Source organism: Rhinoderma darwinii, chromosome 7 (assembly GCF_050947455.1).
Source record: "Rhinoderma darwinii isolate aRhiDar2 chromosome 7, aRhiDar2.hap1, whole genome shotgun sequence".
Classification (NCBI taxonomy): Eukaryota; Metazoa; Chordata; class Amphibia; order Anura; family Rhinodermatidae; genus Rhinoderma; species Rhinoderma darwinii.
Window position 1 is genome coordinate 128,313,661 of NC_134693.1, and position 12,762 is coordinate 128,326,422.

The window sequence follows — 12,762 nt, forward strand, 5'->3', positions numbered from 1 at the left end:
CGGGTTCCCGACGGAAAGCTGTGACGGAACGCCTGAACAGAGCCCTGACTCAGATGTGAACGAAGCCCAAAAGGAGATGTCCAAGGTCTGCTTTTTTTTCCCCCAGAAACAGCGACATTCTTGACTATGGTTGTGACTGGTATTGCAGTTTAGCTCCATTTTCACTAAACATAATTTAAAGAGGACCTGTCAGCTCTTCTGACATCTGTTAACACGAAGGCGTTTTTTTCTTCAAACACTGCACTGGGCCATTCCTCTGCTATTCCTCCTGGAAATCTAGTAATAAATTGACAGCAGAGTATTAGGCTGGGTTCACACGAGCATGTTCGGTCCGTAATGGACGGAACGTATTTGGGCCGCAAGTCCCGGACCGAACACACTGCAGGGAGCCGGGCTCCTAGAATCATAGTTATGTACGACGCTAAGAGTCCCTGCCTCGCTGCAGGACAACTGTCCCGTACTGTAATCATGTTTTCAGTACGGGACAGTAGTTCCACGGAGAGGCAGGGACTCCTAGCGTCGTACATAAGTATGATGCTAGGAGCCCGGCTCCCTGCAGTGTGTTCGGTCCGGGACTTGCGGCCGAAATACGTTCCATCCTTTACGGACGTAACATGTTCGTGTGAATCCAGCCTTACCATTCCCCTGGTCAAAAAGGTGTGTCTCTTCACAATCTCACGGTCAGCACTTATTGGACAGTGTCAGATTGTGCAGGGACACACCCCCTCAGTTGTCAATTTATTCATTCATTTCTAGGAGGAATAACAGAGGAACGGCACATCACAGAGTTCTAAGAAAAGCTGCTCCAGGATGGTCATATTATGGGGAATACAAGTATTTACTAAAAAATACATACCAGGAGAGGTGACAGGTCCTCTTTAAAAGAAATTTATTGGAAAATCGAACTAGAGTACTTGAATTGTTCTAAGATTTCAGCCATTTCTTAACTATATATGTTCCTGGGAGAAATGAGTGACAACCACTACAGATCAACCAATGATAGTAATCCAGCTTTCTCAGGTGCCTGAATGTCAAATATTCCTAGTTATTCAGTGATATATAGGCAGATTTCCTGTTCAGTAGCCTTTGAATGCGGAGTGACAACCCTCTAGGGAGCTGGAATAGCAGCCGGGTGGTCACTCGTTTCTTCGGCCGTTGTAGTTATCTGCTCTATGGTCTCATTCATCATATATAGACGGCTGTAGAATAACTTCCATGTAACATTCAGTCAACTCTGCCGAACCATCACAATTTGAGGGGTGTAAAAATAAACGATGCATTTCTAGATATTTCCTTTAAGGAACTGGAAAAAATAAAATCTAGCGACCTACATATTAAATGTCTTCCGTACCTGGAACCCAATCTGGAGATCTTCATCCCTGACTAATGAACTCTGTGACACTTCTTAAAGAGTTAACTCTCATTCTGGCAGACACCCAAAATAATGTCTACACTTACTATTTAAGAATTTAGCCAAGAGATAAAACGCATTTCTGAGAAAGTAACCAAAGACCTGGATTTTATAAAAGCTAGAAAAAGTTCACTTTGATAAAATGCAGAGAAAACGTCTTCCACCGGTGGAACAGGAATATAGAACGGATACATTCGATTTTTGGGCTTTTAGTCCCATAATTCAACCAAAGAGGCGAATAATAGAGCAGCTCCCGACATGAAGCCCTGCAACTCAAGGTGATCTGACCTAGTGACCAGGTAACACTATGTGAATTATTGTTTCTAAGTGAAAGGGATTTTCATTGTTCATGTGAATAAATCCTAATCAACGTTTACTGCAATTCTATAACATACTTTGTCTATCAATTCCTCATCACTTTCAAGATCTCTGCTTGCTGCCAGTAGACTGAAACCTTGTACAGACCTACTACTTCTCACAGATTGGTATGTATACACACTATATTATGGCAAATCACCTGATAAATGATAAAATGATAAAAATCTTGCCGCCAGCAGCCACCACTAGGGGGAGCTTAGAAGGTTACTGCATACTGTTTAGAATGGCGTTTAAGCCCTAGGTGCCAGAGCGAATTTCTTTTAAAAACATTTTCCGTTTCTGCTTCCTGTCTTCCAGAAGCCATAATTTATTTTTTTTTTCCCCATCAACATAGCCGTATCAGGGCTTGTTATTTGCAGGACGAGTTGTAGTATTTAATAGCACAATTTAATGTACCAAAAAACAGCAATTGTAGAGTTTGTATTTTTTTCCCCCCGACATTCACGATGTGGGATAATATTATATTGTAATAGTTCGGACTTCTACGGACATGGCAATACCAATGATGTCTATGTTTTTTGCATTACTTTAAGGGAAAAATGAGGAAAGGTTTTTTTGTTTTCTTTTAAATATTTTTTGATTGTTTTGTATATTAGAAAAAAACTTAATTTTTTTTTTAGCCCCTCTAAGAGACCCAAACAAGCGATTGTTTGATCGCTGGTATAATATACTGCAATACCCATGTACTATTTATTACATTGTAGTGTATTGTCATTTTTAGTGTCTCCTAGAAGCAGGGCTAAAATAGGAGAATAAAGATGACAGGTTTTGGGCCTTCATTAGGCCGTAACAACCATTGGAAACCCACAATTGCGTCACCGGAGGACGATGAAAGGGGGCATCTCCCCTCTTTCTAACGGCTTAGATGATGCAGTCGCTATTGACCATAGCATCTAAGTGGTTAAAAAAACAGGATCTCCAATACAGGCCATTACAGTCAACACTGGCGGAGTATAGTATAGACCAGTGTTAGCCCGTGAGCCCGCTCCTTAGCCCTTGTGCCGGTCAGGACGTCCAGAATGCAGTAAGCTCCTGAGCTCCTCCTAGTGGTAATTGCAGGCAGATAGAATTTTATCATTTACCTCTCGGTCTATGGAGAGTATTTAGAGTAAAGCACCAACCACTATAAAGATATATATTAAAAAAATAAAAATAAAAATGGTGTCTATGGATCGACATTGACTTCAAGGCTGTATTGAAAATGGATCGGAGTCATTCTGACGCACGGACGAGTCACGTCTAAATGCAATATAAGGTTTAAAGTAGTAAAGCGAGTTCTATTTATACTTTATTACGCATTATCACTGCTATTTTTGCTACATCCTACATTGCAGGGTCCCGTGTGATAACAGCTGTTCCTTCCATTACTAGAAGGGGTACATGGACGTGTAGGTGTTACTTACAGCTCTTGCAGTTTCTGGCAGAAGCTCCAGCCGCCGGAGCTGATTTTGGATATGGAGTTGTTGCTAAGGTAAAGTTGCTGCAGAGACCTGAGCCCGTAAAGAGATCCGCTGTTCACTTCTGTCAAGCTGTTATGTTCCAGATGTCTACGGAGACAGGCAGCAGGAGGAAGAAGAGAAAAAATAAAGATGAAACCAGTGGTGAAACCGTGGCCTTTCCATGCAGTATATACATTCATCACACAAATATTCGCTGCAGAAAAAAACAAGCTTGTCAGTGTTTACCTAACATTTATTCAGCTGTGCAAGTTCAACCGAAGGGATATAAACCTGCACCCCCGACCTGCCAAATGTGAGAATTAAAGCAGCCGCTCTACTCACCCCGCCACCCTGTGATATCTATTAACCATTACCGGCCAGGGGAGGATTACATACAGTTTATGGTACAGGGAGATAGGACTACGAGGCACCTTGAGACTTAGAGGGGTTTTCCCACGAGGGACATTTAGGACAGAGCCACAGGATATATCTTAAATGTCAGATGGATGCGGGTCCCACCTTTAGAACGGGGCCCCCTAAAACTCCGTTCTACCTTTGTCTGTTCTCGCTGCCTCCCGGCCACTTCCTGGTTATATGGTCGGGAGTTATGAAAACAGCGTCGCTCGCTGAGCTGCACTGTTTCTGTAACTCCCATAGTAGTGAATGGCAGTTACGGAAGTAGCGTAGCATGCGAGCTATGCTGTACCAGTAACTACCATTCCGTTCTATAGGACTTACGCGGTGTTCGTAACTTCCGACCTTTTTCGTGGTCGGAATTCAGCCGCAACACAGCGGCAGAATGGAGTTTAGGGGGCCCCGTTCTAGAGATAGGTGCGGGTCCCAGAGGTGGGACCCGCATTTATCTGACATTTATGACATATCCTGTCACAGAGATATTGCTTCAGCCTTATTAGCTCCCTTATTACATCGCATATCTTCTATACTATGGCTCATAATAATAGATCATAGGAATCAGTACTGATAATGTCTGATTGTTTGAAGCTAAAAATGTATCTCGCATGCTCCAAATTCTCTCTGTCACTAGTGTTATAGCATTTAGCAACAGGCTGAGAATTTCCTATGCGTTTTAGGAGGACCGGTTAGCTCTCCTGACATGTCTATTTTAGTAAATAATTGCATTCCCCACGAAATAACAATTCTGGATAATCTTTTCTTAGAACTCTGCGTTTTGATGTTCCCCTGTTATTCCTCCTAGAAACGCATGAATAAATTGACAACTGGGTGTTACCATTCCCCTTTTCAAAGGGGCGTGTCCCTACACAGTCTCACTGTCAGCACTGATTGGCCAGTGTCAGAATGTGTAGGGACAAACCCCCAACAGGTAACACCCATTTGTTAACTTATTCATACATTTCTAAGAGGAATAACAGAGGAACGGCACAATATAGAGTTCTAAGAAAAGATGCTCTAGAATTGTTATTTCATGGGTAATACAATTATTTACTTTAACAGACATAACAGGAGAGGTGACAGGCCCTCATAAAATTCTGGCTGCCATCTGACGCTACTGAATAGTTTTGTAAAAGGAACAAAGGGCCTAAAACATATTTATAACGCAATGTCTTCTCTTTCGGTTTTTGAAAAATCGACCCCAATTGTTCATTGGGAAAGGGAAAAGGGAATTGGGGAAATAGTTTGCGGATAAACAGTGGTCTTTGGCCGTGAAAAGGATAAATATCTCTCAAGTGTGTTTCGCATCTGGAGACCGCTAATAAAATCGTTTTTCAGATGGTATTATACGCCAGAGCGCTTGCATATAATGTATCCAAATTCTACCGCATTGTATTGGCGGAATTGTGGGCATATAGGTTCTCTTACCCATATCCTATGGGGTTGTCCACTTCTTCAGCCATATTGGGAGGAAGTGTTTAATCTTATTGATGATATATTTTCTATGAAAAGTTCCCCGTACCCCACAATTCTCATTACGGTTTTTGGAACTGGACATAGTCCCATGGGTTCATAGAAGACTTTTATGTAAAATTCTAGTTATGGCTAAACTGGTGGTAACAAGATATTGGAAAAAACCTGACGCCCCTTCATTTTCAGAACTCATTTCATTAATCCATACCACTTATGTATATGAAAAAGCGATTGCATTTGGGAATTTCTCGATTGCATCTTTTAATAAATATTGGTTAGTTTGGACAAGCTCTACTTTCTGCCCAAGTTCTTAATCACTAAAGTCATTTTAGGCTTGTTCACAGTAATTATACGGCTTCTGTTCATGCTGTTGCAGTTTGTTTGTACACTCTGTATTTGCATATTTAATGTACACAGTCGTCAAGAAAATGCTTAGTCTCGAACCCAACAGGATATGCTCATTGTTTCTTATTTCACCGGATATTGGAATTATTCTCATGTAAATTTCCTATGCTGTATTTTTATGCTTTCTAATATCCGGAGTGACCTTGGCTTGTGACTATTCTAAAAGTTTTTGCTATTATGAGACAGGGTCGATTTTGATGCTCCTTTTGTATTGGTTGTCTAGAAAAACTTCAATAAAACTATTTGAATCAAAATTCTGGCTGCCTGCAGCCACCACTAGGGGGAGCTTATGCATACTTATTATTGTGCTCAAACTGGATACAATATGCAATAAGCTACCTCTACCGTTCACGGCAGGCAGGCAGAACTGTATAATTTAATAGTATGTCTATGCAGGGGATTTGGAGCTCTCTATCAGACAGACATTCACTTTTGAAGTCTACGACCAGCTGTAGGGGAAAAACACACTTTATCCAGCACAGTTATGATTTCTTAATACTTACAGAACCTGCATCCATGCAAGACCCCAAAAGGCCCCGTCGGTGAGTTTGCTGATATTGTTGCGTTGTAACTTTAAAACTTCCAAGCTGTCCAGTCCCTGGAACGTGAGCCCCTCTATCAGGCGAATCCGATTCCGATTGAGTTCCCTACAAATACAGACATGTCATGTAACATTGTTACAAAGTACCTTACTAACTGGTAGTCAGCCCACACCCTGCAATAGAGCCAAGAGCCCATAGTGTAAGGGATAAAAGGCTGGCAGATCGTATCGCATGGTTCGCTAATCTCTCTCCCCATCTACACCTCCATTGGGAAACGAGGACCTGCAAAGAACTAAAGACCTTTCTACAGAAGCACGAGAAGGATCTGAAGACTCTGATTGTTCCCTCTGCCTTGTCAGTCTGAATTGGTAGTAAAATGATACTTGCTTAGTTAAAAAACAAATCTCCCAGTGCACCGGTCTAAAGAAACCAAACATGACTTTCTTATTATTAAATAAGTCCCAGGAGCAAACTTTGCCAGAAGTGCATTGCAGTTAATTAAAAGAAGAGAACCTGCCCGACCTAGAACACGTTTTCTGTTACTTAACCTATTGTAAGGGTAGAAGTACCAAAATGTCTGCAGACACAAATATAGAACATTATACACAATGTACAGAACTGATCACCGCGTAGATTTGATATGTCAATATGATATCTTGATGGTCTACCTGAAGAAGAAAGCGAGATAAAGACTCGCTCCCACCATGCCTTAGGGCCTCCCGAGAAACCGTAGATTTCACACACTGGGGAAGGATCTCTCCTGTGCACACGGTTTCCTCTTACTTGAGTAATGTACTTTGTATATGCTGCCTAGAGGTATAGGGGAGGGGACTTGACAACTCCACTGAGCAGAATTCTGACAAAGTGGTTGTCAGGTATTTTTAGCCAATAGTTGAATGGTCTTCAAAAATATATCATCGAGTGGCAAGAATATACTATAAGGCTATGTTCACACTGAGTATTTTGGAGGAGGAATATCTGCCTCAAAATTCCGTTTGGAACTTTGAGGCAGATTTTCCTCTCCCTGCACGCCGATTTTCGCCCGCGGCCATTGAGCGCCGCAGGCATAAAACACAGTGAAATACGCTTTCTCTGCCTCCCATTGAAGTCAATGGGAGGTCAGAGGCGTAAACGCCCAACGATAGGGCATGTCGCTTCTTTTTCCCGCGAGGCAGTTTTACTGCTCGCGGGAAAAAGACGCCGACGCCTCCCATTGAAATCAATGGGAGGCGTTTTCGGGCCGTTTTTGCAGAGTTTTGCGACATGGTTTCCGCGTCAAAAAACTCTGCAAAATACTCCGTGTGAACATAGCCTAAAACAGTCTTCTATGGACAAGGTTATAGCTACTATAATACTGCCCCCTATGGACAAGAATGTAACTGCTATAATACTGCCCCCTATATACAAGAATATAACTACTATAATACTGCCCCCTATATACAAGACTATAACTACTATAATACTGCTCCCTATATACAAGAATATAACCACTATAATACTGCTCCTATATACAATATAACCACTATAATACTGCCCCCTATATACAAGAATATAACTACTATAATACTGTCCCCTATATACAAGAATATAACTACTATAATACTGCTCCTATATACAAGAATATAACTACTATAATACTGTCCTGTATGTACAAGAATATAACCACTATAATACTGCTCCTATATACAAGAATATAACTACTATAATACTGCCCCCTATATACAAGAATATAACTACTATAATACTGCCCCCTATATACAAGAATATAACTTCTATAATACTGCCCCCTATATACAAGAATATAACTACTATAATACTGCCCCTATGTACAAGAATATAACTACTATAATACTGCTCCTATATACAAGAATATAACTACTATAATACTGCCTCTATGTACAAGAATATAACTACTATAATACTGCCCCTATATACAAGAATATAACTACTATAATACTGCCCCCTATATACAAGAATATAACTACTATAATACTGCCCCCTATATACAAGAATATAACTTCTATAATACTGCCCCCTATATACAAGAATATAACTACTATAATACTGCCCCTATGTACAAGAATATAACTACTATAATACTGCCCCCTATATACAAGAATATAACTACTATAATACTGCCCCTATGTACAAGAATATAACTACTATAATACTGCCCCCTATATACAAGAATATAACTTCTATAATACTGCCCCCTATATACAAGAATATAACTACTATAATACTGCCCCTATGTACAAGAATATAACTACTATAATACTGCCCCTATGTACAAGAATATAACTACTATAATACTGCCCCTATGTACAAGAATATAACTACTATAATACTGCCCCTATGTACATTGCTACATGTGGTATTACTGTCATTTTCTAATTACCCGCAGCCAGAAAATGTCTCACTCCAGCATTAAAATAAATTGGTCTAAGCTTGGAAACTCTAGGCAAAGTTTTATTAGCAAAACAAAAGAAGATTTACTTTACTATCACCTTGTACAACATTTCCTGCCTAATCAGCCCTTGTGTGGTCTGAGCACGTTACCTCTGCGCCAGCCCCCGACCAGCGAGCGTGATAAAATTTCCAATCATAATAAGACTGTTTAAGGTTGAGAGGTCCCTGATCAACTGAAAGTCTCAAAGGCTCTGGCTTTATTAGCTGAAATAGGTCCCTAATCTTTATAAAATAGTCATTTATTTAAGAAAAAGGGGCCTAATACATGTTTATTGGGTGCTGTTTGGATATTAATGAACACAGGGCATTACAGAGACTATCAGAGTTGGCATAGTGATCCCAGGAGGTGCTGCATGTGCAGAGCGGGCAGGGAGGCTTAATTACGCTGCGCTCCGGTACTTACAGTTGGGTTAGTAAGGGGAGCTTAAACGCTCTGACCGGAAGCTGCGAGATTCTGTTTTTGCTCAGACGAAGTGTAAGCAGAGACCGTGACAGGTTGTCAAATGATCCAGACTCCAGGCTGCTCAGCTTGTTGCTCCCCAGGTTGCTGTAGAAAAAGAAAAAAAAAAAAACCTGTCAACTATTTCAATACAAGACGAATGGCATATTTGTGAAGGATGGACGTGCGCATTTTTTTTTTTACAGAACCAGGCATGAAGATCTAAATGTCACTATGAAAGCTGATCAACAGGTTGTAGATGGACTAGGGAAAATGTAAATTGAGGTATAGCAAGAAAAAAAAATATCCAGACAGTATACATAATAGATAGATATGAAAAGGAGATCGGGAGATCGATCCATCGAGAGATCGGGAGATCGATCCATCGAGAGATCGGGAGATCGATCCATCGAGAGATCGGGAGATCGATCCATCGAGAGATCGGGAGATCGATCCATCGGTCGATCGGGAGATCGATCCATCGAGAGATCGGGAGATCGATCCATCGAGAGATCGGGAGATCGATCCATCGGTCGATCGGGAGATCGATCCATCGGTCGATCGGGAGATCGATCCATCGGTCGATCGGGAGATCGATCCATCGGTCGATCGGGAGATCGATCCATCGGTCGATCGGGAGATCGATCCATCGGTCGATCGGGAGATCGATCCATCGGTCGATCGGGAGATCGATCCATCGGTCGATCGGGAGATCGATCCATCGGTCGATCGGGAGATCGATCCATCGATCGATCGGGAGATCGATCCATCGATCGATCGGGAGATCGATCCATCGATCGATCGGGAGATCGATCCATCGATCGATCGGGAGATCGATCCATCGATCGATCGGGAGATCGATCCATCGATCGATCGGGAGATCGATCCATCGATCGATCGGGAGATCGATCCATCGATCGATCGGGAGATCGATCCATCGATCGATCGGGAGATCGATCCATCGATCGATCGGGAGATCGATCCATCGATCGATCGGGAGATCGATCCATCGATCCTTCGGGAGATCGATCCATCGATCCTTCGGGAGATCGATCCTTCGATCCTTCGGGAGATCGATCCTTCGATCCTTCGGGAGATCGATCCATCGATAGATAGGACACTTACAGGTCTTTTATACGTAGTCGTGATGAAAATGAACCACTTCGGATTTCTGTTATTTCATTAGAGCTCAGGTCCAGGGTCTCCAGTGATGTATACGGTATCAGGTCTCTTTGCTCAATATTACGGATCTTATTGTGATGCCTGCAAGAAATACAGAAGACCTTATCATTGAAACTACAGTGTTTTTTGTTTTAACATTGCATCACGCAACCCACAGCAAAGTAAATGAGTGTCCACATCTATTCCTTCCCCCCTGCTGCCAGGTGTCCGACGTCCTGTAGAGTTCTCTGCATCTCGCCCTATGGGACGTTGTGTGATCCAGGGTTATGAAACCACCAAGGACTGCAGATTTGTTACATTTAGGGTCATTCGCGCCGCTTTGGATTTTAATCATTCATCTAACAGGAAATGAACACTTTCATATCAGAGGGAAAATAACAGCATCTTCTTCACGAGTCTGCTGAGTCAGTGCTTCCCGAGGGAAGCTGGACAGATTCTCAGGCCGGCTGCAGATGTCGTGTTTGTTCAGGTGGGAATTCTAACCAAAAACACAAGGACAGGCCAGCGACTGAATCCATGAACCCAGGAGGCTAAAACGAGCAGCAAATCAACGCTCCCAAAAATGAAGGCTATTCGAGCACAGAGGATCTATTAATAACATTGAATTTTTTAGCCATTATTTATATAACCACTTACATCTGTCCCTAAAGCGGATTTATCTGACAATTGTTTTGGACTGTGGGAGTAAATCCGGAGGATCCAGAGGACGACATAAAACCTTTAGATGTTGCGCTGGTTGGATTTGAGCCCTTGTCGTCCCCCATCCTGCAGGGCCACAATCCAAACTACTGAGATAAATCTCTGCGTACCAACTATATGCCCCCAGAACGGAGATACGTGCTTGGGCTTTACATAAGTATTGCACCCAGATCCTGTTATTGTGAAGGAAATAGGACCATATAGTGTGGGACCCCTTTATAAAATTCCCGACCAGGCAAATAGCATTTGAGGGCATTCATGGAGATCAATTCCATTTTTAACCTGGATACGAACAGTCCATCTGTGTTTTAAGAATAGTAAAATGAATAGCTCAGCAATTTAAGGTTAGTGTTTTAGTTCCTCCCCATTTTCAAGATCTATGCTTGCTGTCATTGAACAGAAATTGCATACCCATCCGGATAATGTGCTGGTACATACGTACAAGGATCACAAGAGTAAAGTCACACCTAAATTCAGTACAGTACAATGTAAGTGAGCGGGGTTCAACAAACCACATGCACTTAGGCCAAATTCACACAAATGTGGGGAAATGGACGTGAGAAACGTGACGTTTTTCACGTCCTAGGTGCCCCTGTGCGGGTTCCGTTTTCACTGTTCCCCATAGACTTAAGTCCATGAATCCATGAAAACAGAACAAAACTTGTACTATTTTTCACCGGACCCCTCACACGGTCCATTGAAACAACGGCCATGTGAACAGCCCCATTGAAATACATGCGTCCATGTGACGGCGGTTGTTTTAATGGCCGTCAAACGGACGTACGCTACGTTAGTCTGAATTCGGCTTTACAATGTGAAAAAAAAATCTGCAGCGGATTCTAGGCATGCTGGAGATTTTTTCATCTGTAGCACGCCCCATCTGTCATTTTTATTGCATTTAATTTATTGCAATGCAAAGAGTGAAATCCGCAGTTATTTTTAGCGATTTTGAAAAAAATTAGAACTTTCCATTATTACAAGAGTAAAATTATTAAAAAACATACATAAAAGAGACACCGGCCCGGGGATTTAATGAGATTTATTAAGATTATGATCTTTTTTTAAGAGTGAAATACTTTTAAAGCACCAAACAAAATTTATTGTGGAGTTGCGACCTATTTTACGACGACGAAAAAAAAAACAAAAAAAAACACAACTCTGCCATGTTTGCCAATCTGTTAGTCATTAAGCGGAGCCTGAAAATCTCTTTTTAGCGGTGTAATTGGACATTCTTAGGAGCATAAAAGCCAAAAGCCCCTTCAACTTTCCCTACTTGAGATCAGCGACTAGAAATGATAAAATAATTTCCCCTTCATATAACTTTCCTGATACCACGAAACAAAAACCGGCTGTCAAAATAAAGCGGAGAAAGCATTCAGTCACAAGAACGGGTGTCTTTCAGCGACTCAGGACGGCTATTATGTTGATGGAAATTGCTGGTAACGTCTTTAAAGAGGTATTCTCAAAGTCCTAAATTATCACCTTTCCACAGGTGATCATTTTATGATCGGAGACCCCTACCGATTGTGAGAACATGAGTCCTGATACCCCCAGATCCTCCTCACTGCTCGACGGCAGCAAGTAGGACATTGAATGGAGCACTGGTCGAGCATGCGCTCGGTTATTTCCGTCATTCTCATGGACTGCGAATGGAGTGGCGGGTGAATGATCGACCACCGCTCCCATTCTAGCTCCTCCTCACTGCGGGGGGTGCAGTGAGGAGGATCTGGGAGTTCAGTACCCTCATTCTCACAATTGGTGGGACCTCCAGCGATCATAAAATGATCACCTATCCTGTGGTAGGTGATAATTTATTATTTTGGGAATACCCCTTTAAGGCCCAGTGGTAATTAATAGATGTTTAACGAAGACTTTTACTTAAATTGGTTACAAAAAACAAGTCTGTTTGCACTA

General features: G+C 41.9%; 1 protein-coding gene across 1 annotated transcript in view; it reads right to left on the minus strand.

Annotated features, from left to right (window-relative positions):
* The window catches only part of LRIG1 (leucine rich repeats and immunoglobulin like domains 1), an 82,451-nt gene that overhangs the window by 24,272 nt on the left and 45,417 nt on the right, over positions 1–12,762 (minus strand). Inside the window, exons 4-7 of the mRNA XM_075834006.1 lie at positions 10,093–10,230; positions 8,932–9,075; positions 6,021–6,164; positions 3,193–3,336 (exon numbers count right to left, since the gene is read on the minus strand). Coding sequence (XP_075690121.1) covers positions 3,193–3,336; positions 6,021–6,164; positions 8,932–9,075; positions 10,093–10,230 — 570 coding nt within the window. The remainder of the gene's footprint in view (positions 1–3,192; positions 3,337–6,020; positions 6,165–8,931; positions 9,076–10,092; positions 10,231–12,762) is intronic.